The 18,245-nt window shown below is 50.9% G+C and overlaps 5 protein-coding genes across 5 annotated transcripts; 3 read left to right on the forward strand and 2 right to left on the reverse strand.

The window, feature by feature from the left end:
* Positions 1–2,473: 2,473 nt before the first annotated feature.
* Pdw03_2196 (uncharacterized protein) lies at positions 2,474–5,982 on the forward strand (the record flags this gene model as incomplete). The annotated part of the gene is made up of 3 exons (XM_014681326.1): positions 2,474–2,536; positions 2,596–2,778; positions 2,830–5,982. The coding sequence occupies 3 exons, from the start codon at positions 2,474–2,476 to the stop codon at positions 5,980–5,982; spliced, it is 3,399 nt and encodes a 1,132-aa protein (XP_014536812.1).
* Positions 5,983–8,293: 2,311 nt separating this feature from the next.
* Positions 8,294–9,272, reverse strand: Pdw03_2197 (ADP-L-glycero-D-manno-heptose-6-epimerase; the record flags this gene model as incomplete). The annotated part of the gene is made up of 2 exons (XM_014681327.1): positions 8,294–8,887; positions 8,949–9,272. 2 exons carry the CDS (start codon positions 9,270–9,272, stop codon positions 8,294–8,296), a joined length of 918 nt encoding a protein of 305 aa, XP_014536813.1.
* A 1,692-nt stretch (positions 9,273–10,964) lies between these two features.
* Positions 10,965–13,250, forward strand: Pdw03_2198 (Serine/threonine-protein kinase 33; the record flags this gene model as incomplete). The annotated part of the gene is made up of 1 exon (XM_014681328.1): positions 10,965–13,250. One exon carries the CDS (start codon positions 10,965–10,967, stop codon positions 13,248–13,250), a length of 2,286 nt encoding a protein of 761 aa, XP_014536814.1.
* Positions 13,251–13,482: 232 nt separating this feature from the next.
* Pdw03_2199 (Glycoside hydrolase, superfamily) lies at positions 13,483–14,974 on the reverse strand (the record flags this gene model as incomplete). The annotated part of the gene is made up of 4 exons (XM_066100113.1): positions 13,483–14,484; positions 14,531–14,580; positions 14,634–14,795; positions 14,842–14,974. The coding sequence occupies 4 exons, from the start codon at positions 14,972–14,974 to the stop codon at positions 13,483–13,485; spliced, it is 1,347 nt and encodes a 448-aa protein (XP_065957840.1).
* A 1,774-nt stretch (positions 14,975–16,748) lies between these two features.
* Pdw03_2200 (Endoribonuclease L-PSP/chorismate mutase-like protein) lies at positions 16,749–17,591 on the forward strand (the record flags this gene model as incomplete). Its single annotated transcript, XM_014681330.1, has 1 exon — positions 16,749–17,591. One exon carries the CDS (start codon positions 16,749–16,751, stop codon positions 17,589–17,591), a length of 843 nt encoding a protein of 280 aa, XP_014536816.1.
* Between the last annotated feature and the right edge of the window lie 654 nt (positions 17,592–18,245).

An 18,245-nucleotide genomic window follows, 5' to 3' on the forward strand; every position in this document is an offset into this window, starting at 1 on the left:
GTGTGAAAGTAAATGCTGATAGTGCGACTGTGCATTGCGCGTAGATCTGGTGGTGCTTGCAAAAGCGGGTGAGATATTGGAACGCAGTTGATGATGGAGGGTTGCAGGTGCTCGACTCGAGATACTTTTCTGGTTTCACTTGCATTGATATCGCTCCGCCTACATGAAACGGTCCACGGGGAGATGAGTCTCTCGGATTCGTACTCCAACGGACATTTCTCATGCTGGTGTTCCAGAGAGCGTTCCACGAGATAACCTTGACTCCGCTTGCCGCTGACCCTTCAGGTTCTTGACAGATCTCAGTTGAATTTTTCTGGCATTGAAACGGGTTGACCATAAATGATGGCTCGCGCGAAGTGTGTTTTCAAAGACCTACGAAGATCGTTGCTTCAGCTTTCCCGGTGGATTTGCAAGTGTTCATTCCATCGTAGTGTCTAGTTAGGAAAATCAACCTGATTGACTTTATACCCGTCGGCCTGGATATTATATTCCAAGGCAAGGATGCTGGGAGTACACAAGGACTAGTTAAAGAAGCCGATGGGTCCTTGCATTTCTAGAGCTTGGTCCTGAATGAAAGGAAACAGTGCTTTTTTTTGAAGTGAAGTCCACTATTTTATACTCTGGTAGGTATCTATAATGATTTCTTACTCACCAGATAATGACATGTGTTTGCAAGACGCTAGAGATCCAGCGGTTGCGACAAGTAGAGGCAAATGTAATTGCTCCCTACACATAACACTCTCTCATTGCCCTTGGCTCCCAATCTACCGTCGAATTTTGACACATGATCATGTAACGTTCCCTACAAGTGGTAGGCGATCACCGGAGAGTATTCCACATAACAGGAGATTCTTGCCAGAACTAGTTGGCACCTTACGTTAATTCACAAGTTTGGCCTTAATTGTCGCGGGGAATCCCACTGCCTCTGATTAAATATAGCTCAGGCGTAGTATTCCCCATGCGGCGCTAAAAATCTCATTCGTGGGTATTTTTAGTTCGGCGGTTCCTGTTAATCCGGATTTGAGCCTACGGACAAAGCCATCGTCCTCCGCGCCGAGATGGGGAGAGGATTTGCATTTCGGATCTCTTTCTGAGAAACTAAAAAAGAAAATTTCGAACTAATGGAACATGACTGAAAGAAACGTAACATCGGCACTTGGGTATCTCAACGCCGGAGTTCACACGACCCCTATTCTTTGCGTAGTAACAGTTTGTTCAGGAAGAAGAAATCCGCCCAGACTCCGTTCAGACTAAGCTAGCTATATATCAGGACAAGATTCGGATTTCGATCGGAGATGTAATAAGAATGGCAGTACATGTCTAGAGCCAAGAGGGGGAATGCTGATAAAAAAGCAACCCTCGAGATGTCTACACAACCCCAGTAGTCTCTTCAAACAGGTTCGTTGGCGCTCAGTTTATTTAGTACGAACCGTATGATTCATTTGAATTTTATTAAAAGGTGAACCCCAGCGTGCCGATACCTGATTGTTCGACCGTTCAGAGAGTGACCCCTGGGAACTAAGATTGTGACAAGTTGGCAGTGCCGTTGGCCCGAACGTCGTACTCTATTTCTTCTCTCTAATTCGCCAACCCCGGCGCTTCGAATGCCATGAAAGATCAGGTAGATCTATCATAGGCACATATGTCACACAGAACGACGACAGATGGGCGCTAAAGGATAAATTTTTTTTTTTTTGGCTCGGACCGATCGCATTGTTCGACTGATGTTATACAACAACACAACATATGTTGAATCTGTGATAGCAAATCAGAAGTAAGCAGTTTCATTGCGAGGGCAGCTTGAGCCAATCAAGAGATTGGAATCAGCGCCGAACTCTGGATGGATCCCCAGCTCTCCCTCTTTTCAGCCACTGCCGTTTCATCAAGACCATTCGAGATCTGCTGATTGGAGAGAGGTTCGCTTTTCTCTGACGAAATGTCTTACCAGGATCTTTGACGCCAGGATATTTTGGATCAGCAGAAACAGGCTTGCAAGCTGCAGCCAAACTCTTTTTCTGCAGAGGTTCATGGCATAGCCGGCGTTGGACAATGGTTTAAAAGCACGAATCTATCCAAACCCGGCACTGATTTGATTCTCATCATTGTTGTATTTACTGCCTTTTACCCATCTTGGTTTGTCCCCAGCCAAAGACGCTCGTTCAGGGATACGTATTTCCTTGCCCCACCCTCTTTCGGTTGATATTGATTTATTTTCATTGAGGCTTCTTTATGATTGTCGCTCATCAACAATCCTTATAAGAAGTGCCGGTGTGTTGCCTATACAATTGTGGCTGATAACACAATATCAATTTGGGGCCTAGCTTTCTGTCTCGCAGCCTATCCACCCCGAACCTTGAGATCACTCTATTTTTTCTTCTTTTATCAACAATTCTTCTCTCTTCGTTGTTTTCTTCCATTCCATCTTCCGTTCGTGTCCCAACTTCCCGTCACTCGTTGCTGATATCCTTCCACTATGAAGGTCACTTCGGCTATTGCGTTTTTCTCTCTTCTGGCCTCTGGCCAGGCCACCGGAGCGGTAGGCCTCAACTCATGTCTTTCCATCTTTGATAGATATCCTAACGCAAATTATCTTAGTACTGGGGCTCTGACAGACACTATTCCAGTCCGGGAAGATCGCCTAACAAGTGTAACGCCTATCAGATCAAGGGCTTCAGCTGGGCTGACCTCGCTGCTGGCTCTTTCTCCGAGTATGGTGGCTTTTCCTTCTCTGGTTTCACTTGTGGCAATGGCTTCGGTTCTAGCCTTGGCAAGCGTGGCGTAAGTGATGCATCCATATCGTTCATCTGCAAAGACTGACAATGACTATAGACCCAGAAATGTATTTCCGGTACCGTCTCTAAGGGTGGCTCCCCCAGCTCTAGTGCTGTCTCCGGCTCTCAAAGCTCCAGATCTTCGGCTCCATCCTTCGCGTGCGGCTCGGACGAGAGCGGCTTCTCTGTGACTAACTTCCACATTGCCACTGAGAAGGATACCGAATTGTACATCATCTACAGCATGCCCGATGGATCCACTTGCAAGAACACTGCTTCCTGCAATTCGGCTGGTACTGTCGTCACCAACGACCAGTGCGGTGGTGCCAAGTTTGTTCACTTCGAGCTGCCCGACGATAGTGCACATGAGAGCTGCGGCTTCGGCATCTACAGTGTTGGCTTTGACTGCACTCCTGGTTCCACAACCACTTTGCCTGTCCTTTCCAGCACTGCTCCTGTGACCAGAGTTCCATATGAACGGATCTCTGTGTCTGCTGCCCCCAGCTCTATAGCCGTGCCTTCGCTCTCTGTGCCAGGTTCTATTGCGGTTCCAGTCACCACCTCGGCGGCTAGCACACCTCTTCGGATGACTACATCGACTGTGTTCACCACCAGTTTGCTCACTATCACCAGCTGTGCTCCCACTGTCACCGATTGCCCTGCTGGATCAGGTTCCACCACTGTGGTGACTTCCACCATCGCTCTTTCCACAACAATCTGCCCCGTCACGGAGACTGCTCCTGCCGGGGAGACTACTCCTGTCGCTACAAGCTCGTCTTCTGTGCTTGCAACTGCTAGCCCCAGCGGTGTTTTACCTGCCAGTTCATCGGCTGGTATTCTCTATCCAAGTGACACATCTGCTCCCGCATCTTCCGTTTCAGCTTCTTCATCTCCTTCTTTTTCGCCTACTAAAAGCGGGACCCCCGCTGGAGCTTCTACCGCTTCGACCCCGCTAATCACAACTCCCGTCCGGATGACTACATCAACCGTGTATACCACCAGCAAGGTCACCATCACCAGCTGCGCCCCCGACGTTGTGAGCTGCCCAGCAGACTCAACCACAGTCGTTACTTCCACCATCGCTGTCTCGACCACTGTGTGTCCCGTCACTGAGACTACCCCAGCTGATGTCGGCTCCACGCCTCTGTCTACAGGCACTGGCCCAACTGGCATCTTGCCCGTCAGTTCTCCAGCTGGATCATCTTTCCCCAGTGGCACTCCAGCTGCTTCTACGTCAGTCGAGACCTCCTTGGCTTCCGGCGTGATCTCTTTACCTTCTGGTGTGACCTCCGATGTCTCGTCCCCTGCACCTTCGTCTCCTGTCGGCACTACCCCCTCCTCTGGTGAAGCTATCACCACTATCGTTACTTGGGAAACTGTGACCACTTGCCCGGTGACCAATACCGTTACCTCCGGTAGCTCCACATTTGTGACTACCTCAAGCACTATTTCGACTGTTACTTTGACTACTGTCTCTACAATCTGCACTGATTGCTCTACTAACGCCACCCCCGTTGCTGGTCAAAGCACAGTTAACCTCTCTGGCACACCCGGAGCTTCGAGCACTGTGGTTTCCAGTACTAGAATATCCGGTACTCCTGAGGGATCAAGCCCAGTCTTTTCTTCGTCTGCAGAGGCCTCCAGCCCCCTCCCCAGCGGGCCTGATGTCACTAGCTCGATCCCCTCTAGCGTGGGCGCTGATACCACCCCTACGATTCCCCAAGCTTCGACTGCTACTGCTATAACTTATGTAACTGAAACCAACAGTCCTGTGATTGCCACCATCACTTCTGTGTCATCGATATTTGCCACGACATCTAGCTCGGTATTCACTGTTACTCTGACCTCCACTCCTTCTCTCTCCAGCTCTGTTGCTGCCGGAAGCACTCCCGCTCCCTCTGAGGTAGGGGCTGGCTCCATAACTGCTCCTACGGGCCCCGTTGTCACGATTATCAGCTCCTCTAGTGTCGGCGTGAGCTCTGCACCCACTATTCCCGAGGGTGCCACTACTACAATTGTGACTTATGTGACCGAGACCACCTGCCCTGTCACTGCCACTATCACGTCTGGATCGTCAACTTTTGTCACGACATCCAACACAGTTTCAACTGTTACCTTGACCTCCACTTCCAATCTTCCTAGCTCTTTCGCTGCCGGGAGCCCTCCCGCTCCCTCTGAGACAGGTGTCACCCCCACGACTGCTCCTGCGGTTCCCGCTGTCACCAGTGAGATTGTATCTAGCATTGGTGACAGCTCTATTTCCACTTTTCCCGAGGGTGTGACTACAACTGTTGTGACTTATGTGACCGAGACCACCTGTCCTGTGGCCAACACTATTACTTCGGGTTCTTCCACATTCGTAACCACATCCAACACAGTTTCCACAGTGACTCTCACCTCCGTCTCGACGATCTGTACCAAATGCACCGCTACCCCTACTGCTGTCACCGAGACTAATTCTTCTTCAACCGCCAACACAACCCCGGCAGTCCCCGGCGGTGTTTCCCCGGTATCGAGCCCAGCTCCCTCGGTCCCCTGCCCCAATACCGTGCCCCAGTGCATCAACACTTGGCTCACCCTCGCCCCTAAGTGCACATCCAACAGCGATGCCTCATGCTTCTGTCCCAACAGCGAGTTTACCAGCAAAGTCATCTCCTGCATCCAAGCCTGGGGTGCCTCCAAAGCAGAGATCCAATCTGCCCTGTCCTACTTCACCGGTATCTGCGCCAGCTGGGTTCCTCAGAACCCAGGCATCGTGACCGCCATCCCCTCAACAATCACCCTTATTCCGACAGTCGCTCCTTCCGCACTTACATCCAGCCTCTCGGGCGCCAGTGTCACGGCGACTGCCGTTGCCCCTATTACTTCCGCCCCCACTCCCCCCTGCACAACCATCACCTACTCGACCTACACCGTCACCGTCCCGCAAGTCAGCTTCGTCACAACTACCGGTGCTAGCTCCGGCACCGTCCCCACCATTGGTCTGGTCCCGGCTGGTCCCAGCGGTGCTTCCCCAGCACACAGCGGTAGTGTTCTCCGCCCCGCAACGGCGGCCTGGTTGACCTCAAGCGGGTACCCGTACGCCAGTCGAAGCGCTAGTAGGAGTACTTCGCCCACCGCATCTCCGGTCTTCAACTCTGCCTCAAGCTTGTCTATCGCTTCCAGTCTGGTGCTGGCTGCTATCGTTGCCTTGTTCAGCTTGCTGATGTAGATGCATTTGCCAGCGAACAAGTCACGTCTCCCTCGTGGATTTACCTACTTTTCTTCTCTCTTGTGATTACAGACCTGCACAGTGCGGATTGATTTCGTGTTTTTGCTTCGTGCGTTTCTTCGCGCCGCTGGAGTGGTTCTTCTTGGTTGCGGTGAACTATTGACTGCGAACTGACTCAGATCGTTAATCCCCTAGGGACTTTTTTGTACTTTAATGACTCACTCTCTAATTTAACGCGATAGACCTCGCCTTTTTTTTTTGACAGTTTCCGATCTACTCATCTTCCGCTCTCCATCGATATTTGCTCTAGATGGGTAGTTCTCTTTGACTCTGGTTTAAAACGTTTGGCTACATGAATAAAGTCTGCAATGCATTGTAAGGTTTTTCCAGTCTCTAAGCCCCTGGCGCTTTCGTGAGACAATTTGCATTTATATACCATTGACGTTTTCTTTCGGGTTCAAAACGTGGAATATTGTTGTGAGATGTAGAGATCGACGTCGTCCGTTTTGCCTTTGGTCTTTGTAGCTTCTAAAGCTTTACTTTGCCTTCCGAGTAGCCCGACTTTTGCCATGAAAGTCATCAGGCATTAAACATTACTTTTCTTAGATGTCACTCGGGGGTCTAAGTAATAGTTGGAGATCTAGCATTGTAGTAAGACTTGACTTTCAGTGGTCAACCTCTCGAAATTATTTCCTACCTTGTATTTCCCTGGTACGGTGCATTGCTTCATTCCGAGGGCTTCTCGCTATCCATCCTTCACAGATTCCCAGGTGGTGGTGGAATCTTTCTCACGTCGCAATTCGATTTCTTTCTGCGGCTTGATTCACTCTTATTCCGCGGAAAGTACCTAGCTTCGCCCATTGGCGCTCAGTGCCATTGTGCTTGACTGCCGGATCGCATTGATCGCAAAAAGCACATGGCGAAGAGGACGAAAGCTTTTTTTTTTCGAACAGCAGTGTGCTTATTGAGCCCATCATTCTGCACTCATAAATCCTCGTTCGACTTTCGGCTTCCCCAGCATTGGGACAAACACAGCTCTGGTCACGATGTCTTTCGAGAGGCGCTCGGAACTATGTTCAAAACAAGAATTCTGGGGTTTGATCTAGCCGTCAGGATCCTCTGGCAGATTGGAAAAACGAATGATCTCGAATTGTGTTTGCAGAAAGAGAAGCTCGTTGGGATGTGCCCGTCACCATACCGCCATCTCTAGCTCGTTGGGCAGAAGTGGTCGACGATCACGTATCTTGGGGATGTTGGTCAAAATGTGTGCCTGCAAGCTACCCGGTATGCATTCCTCGTGGGAAGGATTGGATAGTTGAATATGAGGAAGCTCAGGCTGTAGGCTACACCTTGGGTGGCGATGAGGGCGTCAGGGGGGGAGGGGACGAATTTGGTTGTTAGTGCGACTATGCAGTTCAGACCGCAGTTCGAAGACGTCAACGTACTTCGGATCCTGGTCATCTACCGCTTGTGTTTTTGAAGTGCTCGTGTTTCTGTACACAGGGCTCCTGGATAGGAAACCTCTGGGTTACCGGCAAATTCGGGGATCTTTGAGTAAATATCCTGGAGGACTCCGAATTAGAGTGGGAACCCTGGAATTCTACTAATTCCTATGGCTTATGGTGGCTCAATTCCACGCTGTACTCGCCCCCAGGGCAAAGATTCGGAGACCAATTCTGTCTCTAGTCATTTTCAAGCAGGTCCATAGTCTGTTGGCTCAAGCTCTTGGTTGATAAATTCCGCGCTTTCTGGCTCCTCTGGTTCGAGCTGGTTGCTGCCAGGGTTATTGGTACCGTGCAATGGACCGTGAGTGGTGCAATATCAAGATCAGGATGTTCTGTAAATAAATCATCAACTCCACAAGATGGGTGCCACTCAGTGCTCCACTAGGATTTATCAGCTGCGGAGATAATGTCGAGATATAGAAAAGGATAAAGTGGACTACCTGAACACTCAATGACTGCAGTATCGAATCTTGCGTTTGAGAATCTCTGTTCCATTTTCCATTTCTTTGATAGAAGATCTGACTCCCGAGTTTGTCGGGGAAGAGGCTTGTTCCACAGCGTTCGACGAACCTCACTCAATTCAGGCATGGCCACCAGAGGTGGACAGTTTCGAATTTTTGTGGCCAGTTTTGGGTCGTTTTCCGGCTGTAATTTTTTTTTTCCTATCTCGTGATGTTCATAAGCGTATTTGGTGAACCCAAAGACAGAGAGATTCCTGTAACCAGAAACAAATGACGGCCCCATGTCGTGTCGAAGAATACATTCGTCGCAGAATGGAAGATGGACCTTCAAAAGCAGTGTGAGGGCTAAATGTAGTCAATTTGTGCCAGACCTTCCGGGCTTTCGAGCCACTCCATGTAATCCTTAATGCCCTCCTTGATACCACGGAACCGCAGCATAGAGCCAGCCCGACGCAGCTTCGAGATATTAGCGCAGGCATAGCTCTGGTGTTTTCCTTTCAATTCGGTGGGGAAGGGAACAAATTTGATGTACCCCTGGAGATTGCCAAAGTGGCTGGCAACTTCGGTAGCGACATCGTGGAAGCTGCTAGCAACACCAGTGCCAACATTGTAAATACCGCTGATCTCGGGGTGATCCAGGAACCAACAGTTCAGACGGGCGACGTCGTGAACGTGGACAAAATCGCGCCTCTGTTGTCCCGCTTCGACTCCAGCGTACTCCCCAAAGAGCTCAATGGCTTTAAACGACTTGCGCTTTTTGTAGAACTGGTAGACCATACTAGGTGTTGTCCCACGACTCTGTTCTCCGGGTCCATAGACGTTGAACAGGCGGAGCCCCGCGATTTGAGGGGAGCGAATGTCGGTGTTCTTGACGACGTACTGATCAAACAGCATCTTTGAATATCCATAGACGTTCAGCGGGGCTTCTTGGAAGTCTCCCTGGACGAAGGAGGTGTTGTTTCCATACACCGCAGCGGATGAGGCGTAGATAAAAGCGAACTCGTTGGTCCTTGCACCAATGGAAGAGTTCCTTGGCGTAGGTGAAGTTGGTATCAAGCAGTTTCTTGCCATTGGTCTCGGAGACGGAAGAGCTTGCACCATAGTGGAAGATGACGCGGGGACGATGAGGAAAAGTTTTGGTCCGAATCGCTTCACGGAAGGTAGTGGCATCGATGTAGTCAGCCACTTTGCAGTTGACCAGGTTGCGGAACTTGGATCCATCAGTCATGTCGTCAACAACCACGACATTAGTGACGCCCCGGTTGTTCAACTCCTTGACGATGCTTGAACCAACGAAGCCGGCGCCCCCGGTGATGACAATCATTTTGGGAGATTCAGTTGAAAGGGAACAGGTGATAATAATGGCTGGGAAAGAAGGACGTTCCAAGTTGCGACTTTGGTGATCAGTGAGATAGCTCCAAATGAGAAGGAGCCGAGTGAGGCCATCCATCGTCGGATGTTCGGATGTTAATCGATGAATTGAGAAATGGAACGTTTGACTTTCGTTCTTTTGTTTGGATTCTCGTAGATTGGGGCCATCTCTCACGGTTATTAAGCTTGTAGGCTTGACTTGAAGCCCTTGCCCAATATTCCTAGAACCCCCTCATCCATTGAGGCTTACATCTGATGAGAATCAGAAAGATTGCTAGGCAGATGGAAGTGCCTCAGTACTTCGTATTTATTTCCTACTCCTTTTATTTCACGGGTGTCAACTCTTTTTTGAGCCTAGATGTTTTGGTTCTTTTCTATATCGTGGATGTGATTGTTTAGGTAGCGCAAGGGGAACTTTGGGACATTTACCAGCAGAGTCGTTCTTCAAACCGGGGAGAGATCCCAAGGTCGGCATCCGATCCCGACCAACATCACAGGCACAACGGCGACAACCCTCCGATTATCATCTCGCTACAACCGAAACCATGGGAGTCATTAATCTATGTTGTATTCGAGGAACTCTCCGAGCTCCGACATGTGATTAAATATCCTTGGCTGTCCACACCTCATTGGTACGATCTTGCAAAAAAGAACGGGGCTCCGGCGTTCATGAATGTTTCACAGGCCATATCCACCATCTCCAGAAAACGCCATGTGGCACGGCGCTGAGATCAGAATCGGGCTCAACTCCGATACTTCAATCTAACTGAATGGAGCCCTTCACCTGACCCAGCTTGTGCAGTTATCAACACCATTCAGTTCCTATCCGCACTTAGGGGAGTCAGTCTAAGAGATACCCCGTCCAATTGTATGTGATCCAAGGACCCCCGACACTCTGTTATCCTTTCCTGATGGCCTAAGTTACAAGGAAATGAGATTGTGGGGACGAGAAACGGCGGAGGCCGGTGCGGTGCATTGATTCCGGTTCCTGGCGGTTCTTTACGGGGGGGGGTCTCTATCTACAACGGGCCTGGTCAATGTCATTATCGAGCGCCACCTTACGAATCGCTCCGGACAAATCCCGGCTTTTTTTTTTAAAAAAAAAAAAAAGGATGCAATGGAAACAACGACGGAGGATACGGAGACTTGTACGGAGTACACCCTGCAGATAGATCAGGTTCCGAGCAAAGGGAGCACCATTTATTGAACCCTCCTTACGATTCTATCACAATTTCCTCAAATACGGAGTATAAAGTACAATAGATCTCTTACAATGCATATGACTGTTGACATACGATCTCTTATCTGGTTGGTAAAAGATAAGCCCAACGCCCTAGATTGGCTGACAAAGAGTTCAAGACCGACCTGCAACCTTGGTGACTTAGTCCTTTTCGATATGGATCCCAAGTCAACTCTAAAACCTGAGACTACCATCTGATTCTCTAGTCTATTGACCACTACCCATCCTCCTTACTGTTAAGATAAGGTTTCCACCAGTAGGCATCCAATCTTGCCTTGTGTTTACACGTATGGAGACATGGAGATGGACAGCCGCAATGTCCAGAGGGACATGGTGCAATATATTAAAAGTCGGGTCTCCCAGTGATGTGTGATCTGCAAACCCCATTCTGCAGGGCATGCTAGCATGGCTCAGTCTGAACACACCTCACTATGGTGGCCCGAAGAGCGCATCAAATCCACGCTCGATGCAAAGTACATCGTCAGTCGGCTCCGACCGGAGAACATCCCGCGCCTGTTTGAATTGCCAGACTGGGGCGAAGGCTTGACCAGCGAGACGTACATGGAATGGATCCTCACAAAAGCCGGCCGTGTTTTTTTGATCCTCAATGCTATTGGCATTCCCGATCGGATCTTCGCGCTAGTCGACGAATCCTGTGACGATGACGATCTACCGATCGCCGAGCATAGCGTCGATCTCCTACACTTGTCCCCCAATGGAGAAGACGTCGCCCTCGAGACGAGTTTCTTTCATGCGCAATGGCGCTTCCTGGTGCGTGGAATAACGGAGGGGGATCATGTCGTCTATACCGAAAATGAGGGCGTCCCAGTTGAGGCGGTCCACACCAATACTAGCAGTGGAATACACGGGCATGATGACACGGTCGACAGGGTCGTCCTCGCCGGCTCGGTCTGTCGAGTCTACTTGCGGACCCAAGTGCAAGTGGGCGGCGCACCACATTTCTTCTCGTCTCACGAGGTTCTCGCCGAGATTCGCAATCTAAAAAGCCTGTCACACGAACACCTTATCTCCGTCTTTGCCTCGTATTTGAAAGACGACAGCGTCTCCGTGCTCTTTACCGGTGGCACAGCAGATCGGAATTTACACAGCTTCCTGACAGATGAGCCGATATCCTTTAAACGGCTGGACAAAGAGCAACGTCGCCAGACCTTGATCACCTGGCCCCACTGTCTTGCATCCGCAGTCTGCTGGCTGCATGCATGCGGCCACTCCCACGGCGCAATCCGCCCATCCAACATCTTCATCGACGCAAATTTTCACATCTGCCTCGGCCAATTTCAAGCACTCGACTCACTCCTGACCCCACCACGTGTCAACGACCTCGAGGCATACAATTACTCTGCCCCCGAGCGCTGGACTCGTCCCGCAGCTCCAATGCAACAAAGGTCCGCCCAGCCAGCCCAGACCCTGCTCCAATCGGGAGGACGTACAAAGCGCAGACAACGGCCTGTTCGTCCAGCCCTAGCCCCGTTGAACGAAAACCGACCTGTATCTGCAGACCACACAAGACCAAGCTCAGCCGCCTCGAAAGGGACAGTGACCCGCGTCGGCCGAACAGAGTCACCATCACGTTTCTCCCTCGCCTTCTCATCCTCCTCTTCCTCCTCCGGGGCCTCCTCAGCAGCCTCATCCACCCACACAGACGCAACAGCAATGTCCCCACAACCAATGAAACAACGCATCTCATCCTTCTGGTCCCGAAGAACAAAGAATACTCCCTCAGCGCCATCAATCCTTTCAATCTCTACTTCCTCCTCAAACCAATCAACTTTGGCATCTCCAAACTTCCATTCCCCCGATTCCTCCACCCTCTTCTCAACCCCACCTTTGTCCCTCCGCCACTCCAAATCCGCCCACTCCCTCGCATCATCATCATCCACAAGGCCTACCCACTCCACCGAATCACCGACTGATCCCCACAACCCGGCAGATATCTTCTGTCTCGCAGCAACAACCCTGGACATCCTAACCGTCCTACACAAACGAACCCTCACATCCTTCAGCACGCACCGCAGCGCCCGAAACCGATCCGCAGGTCGCGGCGGCGGGATAGCAGATGCATCCTTCCATCTTGCCAAAAATGCCGTGCAGGTTCAGTCTTGGATTGCGTTGTTGGAAGGCGATGCATTGAAGCGTTGTCGACGAGACCGACGCTCCGATCGTGCATTCTGGGCTGTGCCAAAGATGTTGATCGTGATTCGGTCCATGCTTGATTTTGAGAGTGTGAAGAGACCGCTTGCGAAACGCGTTCGGAGAGGGTTTGCCGATGCGATCACTCGAGAACGGGGTCGGGGGAATACGGATGGGATGGGGACTTTGCATTGTGTTAAGGGAAAACGGGAGAATGAGGAGGGAGGGGAGGAGGGGGGACAGAAGGGGTATGGGGGATTAGAGGTCATTCGGGAGATAGGGGCTGGGAGGAGCGCTGTTTCGGTTTCTTCTACTCCGTTGGAAGTTTCCAAGTGGTCAGTTTGCGAGTCGGTTTCGGAATTCGATTTTGGGTTTGGGGATGCTGGGAGTGAGAGTGAGAGTAATGTTGAGGGTGAGGAAGAAGATCTGTCGGAGTTCGAAGAACCGGAGATACGAGTGGAACAGGTCTCGCCTCAACTGTATCTGCCAGAGTTGGATATGAGCATCACTGGAATTGAAGAGCTGACGTTTAAGACTTAGATGGAGATGTATGAGAATGTATTGATGGTCTAATGACCAGGTTTTCCATGCAGCACTAACAATTCATTTCTTGTGTACAGTTCATGCTTCGTGAAAGACAGACTGGAGATAACATAACCTGTATGCAAATTCAGCAGGCCAGCTGAACTCGTCTATCCCAAATGGTTGACGCTATCAATACAATGGCTCGAGGCGCAATCGTCCAGGGTCGAGTAACAAGACAGCAACATACTCAAAGCCAAATAGCGACGATACCCAGCAGGCCAGACAGCACCAAGGATCCAACGAGTAGGCGCTCAGTCGCTGGTGAGCCAACGGTCACAGCGTGAGCACCGCCTTCCTTTGTTGCCGATGCAGAGGGGGATACGCTTGAACTGACATTAGTAACCTTGCTGTTCTTAGCGGTCGCTGTGGAAGCAGAGCCCTTCTTAAAGGTCTGTCCCAAGGTAGGAAGCGGCGAGCTTGGGTCAACTGCCCATCCACCAGAGGTCGAGGCAGGGCACTCGATGGCGGTGAGGCTGGATGCGCTCTTGCGATAGGCGGAAAGGGCGACTCCGGTCGGGTGCAGAGTAGCCCACTGGGACTTGAGGTTGTTGAAATCAGGCGACACGGGCGTCGGGGTGCCCTTACGGGTAAAGCCGTCCTCGATGCTGCTGGCGGTCGCGGTCGCAGCGTCAACGGACGGTCCATAATTGATCAACCCATAGTCATTGGTTTCCTCAATCCACTCATAGATGATCGATCCAGACCAAGTATCAGACATTTGGTCACCAAAGATGGCAGCCTGATCCTCAAAGGTGCGGGGTGAAGGGGTATTGCACCCGGTCTCGGAGAAGAAGATGGGGATGGGGTAATCCGTCGCGTTCTTCTGCAGCATGTTGTATCCAGACTGCTCATAGCTGGATGCACCGCACCATTCGTAGGCGTTCAGTGAATAAAAGTCCAAGCGTTCGGATGCGTTCTGGGCACAGGCCATATAGTTTTGCAGCATGGGTCTCAGATCGGCAATATCGGCTGCAGAGTACCCAACGGGGATCTCACGGTAGCCCTTCTTATCACGATAGGCCTTGATGTCGCGAGCAGCCGCCAAAACGTAGGGAGCAGCAGCCGAACCATCGGCCGTGGTGAGTACCTCATTTCCGACCAAGACGCCGGCAGTGTTGTCGAACTTTTGGAACTCATCGAGCACCTCCTTGAAGTGATCAAACTGGGTCTGATTCCAGTGAGGCTCGGTCTACGATCGTCAGCAGATGATCCACACGAAGACAAAGTGGACCTGCCTGTTCAATCTGGGTATTGAAAGTGTCCAAGTCGACGAACAAGTGGATTCCTAGATAACGCATGAGGATGAAGAATCACTCCGGGAAGTGGAACCGATCGTACCAGCATCTGCGAGCGCCGACATACAGCCCTTGTGGTCAGCATGGGGGTCCACGTGGTACACGCGGATCGCATTGGTGCCCAGTTCGGACATTCGGGCGATGTCACGCTTGCATTGGGCAGTGTCGACGAGCGGGTCACTGGGAGTAAGCTGATAAGCAATGCCTGTGCGAGTCAGTCGGGCAATCTACAGTGCAGGATTTCTGGGTACCTTTGATGTAGAACTGGGTTCCGTTCTCGTAGAAGAACTTGGAGCCGACAGCCGAAATCGGTGAGATTGCCACTGCCGTAGCCTGTAGGCCAACAAGTAGCAATGGCACTGAAAATGCCAGGGATGATAACATGATTTACTTCTGTAAACGTAACAGTTGGAGGATGCGATCAAATAGGAATGACTTGGTAATGAAGAGGGAAGTCTGGCAGTTTGACGCTCTTGCCAGGACGAAAGAATCAAGGCAGGTGCAAACGCAAAGAGTTACTTCAATTTGAAAGGGAACTTGACATGAAACCTGAGAATAACACAACAGTTCCTTGATTTGGAGCTATAGCAACCAAATTATCTGCAGGGTGCTCCCAACTAGCGGACTTCATTCCTAGCCTCATTTCCGACATTCCAGGTAATTTCCTAAAGCTTTCAAGGCACACAAAGTGATAAGGATGTTAAAGTATACAACACAACGTATACAACGTAGACAACGTCTACAATTGGAGTACCTGGGCAAGTTCCAATGTTGATTGTTGACTCCAGCCACCTGAACCCGAGCTGTTGGGGCCCAGCCCTAATTCTCCATGCAGATCTCACACACATAGCGGATGGAGTACTCCGTAAATCTAGACTATGGAGCACTCCATGCAAGTAAAGATATTTAGGTACAGAGTAACGGAGTGGAAGATGTGCAGTCCCCATTAAAAAAAAACTTCAAATTAACAAGTTCTGTGTAAAAGGAAACCCTTCCAAGATTGTTCTCTTGTTGCCCCCCCCCTCCCCTAACCCCGAAGATACCGAGTTCCACAACACCCCCCCCCCCCCTATGCTATAATTACTACGGAGTACTAATAACTCGTACCTTGGGCGGCTTGAGACACATTGATGATTTAAAATGCTTATTATTGTCACTAGTCTGACGGTGCCACGACGCCGGACAAGTATTCTCCCATCTTAAACCCTGTCAATCACTGCTGTTCTGGATTCGACCCTTATCTCCACTCTGACTGGACATGGGAAAGATGGTCCAACCTTCAAACCCTGAACTGCATTCCCACACGGGAGCTCATCGATCGACAGAATATTGGGTCACTTGAAATCTTTGGTTCCTTTCAAAGTCCAGTAGGGAACGTCTTTTTATTCACGAGACGCGTTGGGCAGAGATCGGGTGAGGAAGATATCAGGGATAATCTCATGGACCCCTAAGCATATCACTGTGTATTCTACTAGCAGTCACGCCAACACGATCCTGGAAAATATTCTTCAATTCCAGACTGCCACGGTACCCCACTGGGCGGTTTTCGGCGGTCAACACGAGGGGCTAGAACGAGGTCCTTGCTAGCCAAGGAGGTTAAGTACTACTATGGCAAATATCTCGATATTGACAGATGAGGGTGGAAACAGTAGGAACCTAGCAGGAATCACGTTGTATCCATCTAATATCTATGTAATTGGCGTAGGTCTGTGACAAAATAAAGATCTATCTGCATCCCTAACTTGCTTGGATGTGCGACAGTCCAGACTTCCAATCTCCACTCCTCCACTTCGTTCCGAAATGTCCGCCAATAATCGTCCCCACACGCAGTGTGTTCGTCAGCTAGTGGATCCGTCCATTAGGATCGTCTGGGCTTTCCCTTGGACTTGTTACCCAAAACGGGAGAGTCTGTAAATGACGTTTCCGCAAAGGGGAGGGGGGAGTGGAAACACCACCATATAATATCCAGCCCGCATCCGGTCCTAGACTATTTTCACTAATGGACTATTTCTACGCAGCCCTACCCTTTACCTGGTTTTGTCAATTTTCCGAGATGGTTCTATAACCCCCTATCCCTATACTATTGCCCCCGATCATACGACCCACCAAATCCACCAAAGAAACATCCGACATCATACAATTCGACAGATCATCCACAATGGCCTCCCCGTTCCACATCTCCCGACATGAACAAGTCGAGCTAGAGCGCAATGAAGCCTTTCAAGTAATGCGCGAACAACTTCGCCGCCAGGAATGCGGTATGGAGCGACCGAGTTTCTGCGCCGGCCACCGACACTCCTGCACTTCCACCGACCAAGAAACCTTCCGCCTCCACCGCGACATAATCCACACCCTCCTCGTGCCCCTCTTCCTCATCAACCACCAAGCCGAGCGCATCGCTGCCCGCGCCCTCCCGACTCAGAAAGGCGCTGAGCCCGAACGCGCCTTCCGCGGTGAAGCCCGCAGCGCCTTCGCCTGGCTGAACTGCATCCTCACCGAAGAACACGACTGGTACCTGACAGCTCGCTGCCCAGCCTGCATCGTCCAGCACGTGCTGCACTCGGAACCGACAATCCGATTCGTCGCCGTTGCCTCTCAGCTTGCAGGACCCCGCTCCGGATTCCAGTGCTGGCTGAACGCCCTCGAGACAGCCGTCTGCGAAGACCCTTTCTGGGGCGATGCCTTCTGGCCGGATATTGAGGAGCGCGCCTCTCGTCTGACTGACGGCGTGCAAGAGCTCGTGCGCCAGTGCTACGAGCTCAGCGCGACACTCGATAACCCGTCGCTCGCCAAGACCCCCGTGCCCGTCTACGGCAGTCGCTCCGCCTCCTGCACAATTCCCCTGAAGCCATCTAGTTTCGCGCGAAAACAGGTTCGTCTGACGCGCGAGGAGCAGAGATATCGCTCCTCGCTTTTGTGGAATTGCTCGCCGGAAATGACACAGCCCCTGGCTGGCTGCACCACTGCGACTCAGTCTCGGCGTCGGTCACTGACTTCATGAGGAATCTCTATTGGGCTATGGTGGCGACTCCCACCAGATGCATTTTTCTCTCAACTCTCAACCAACCGGTTGCTTTACAAACACCGCCGACCGGGACTGTTTTTCCAGAAATCAGCCCTTCTTTGTCGATTGAAACCACTCGGGGTTCTACAAGTGTGTCTACGGACCTTGGGGAATCTACGTTGTACAGAGAATCCTATCCGGGATGTCACGGGTGCCAATTCCCTAATCTCACGGGACACTTGGTACTCCCCAGTCTACCACGCGACCGAGACCAAGTTCTCGATATGCAAGGGTCTCCGCGGATCTGGAGTCCGCTGTGATGATGCAATCAGACCCAGAACCATGGGATGAAGGAAGTGTCCCATCTCCTCGGGTCGATGGAGATAAACCCCGCGGTTGAATTCGGTCTGCATGGCCAACAGTAATGAGGTGATTTTTTTTTTGATCCTGTCGGATAATGGTGGTCATCGTGATGGTCTTATAATTCAATCTTCATCGTCAGTTTTTCTCTCTTTCTCATGGTTCCCATCCAAGTAGCACACGCACGTAGAATCAGTTGACGTGTGCTCGTCCAATCGACTTCGACTCCCGTACATACTAAGCACAAAGTAACCAAAACTCCACTTCGCAAGTCAACGAGAATTAAATATT

Source organism: Penicillium digitatum, chromosome 5 (genome assembly GCF_016767815.1).
Source record: "Penicillium digitatum chromosome 5, complete sequence".
Lineage (NCBI taxonomy): Eukaryota > Fungi > Ascomycota > Eurotiomycetes > Eurotiales > Aspergillaceae > Penicillium > Penicillium digitatum.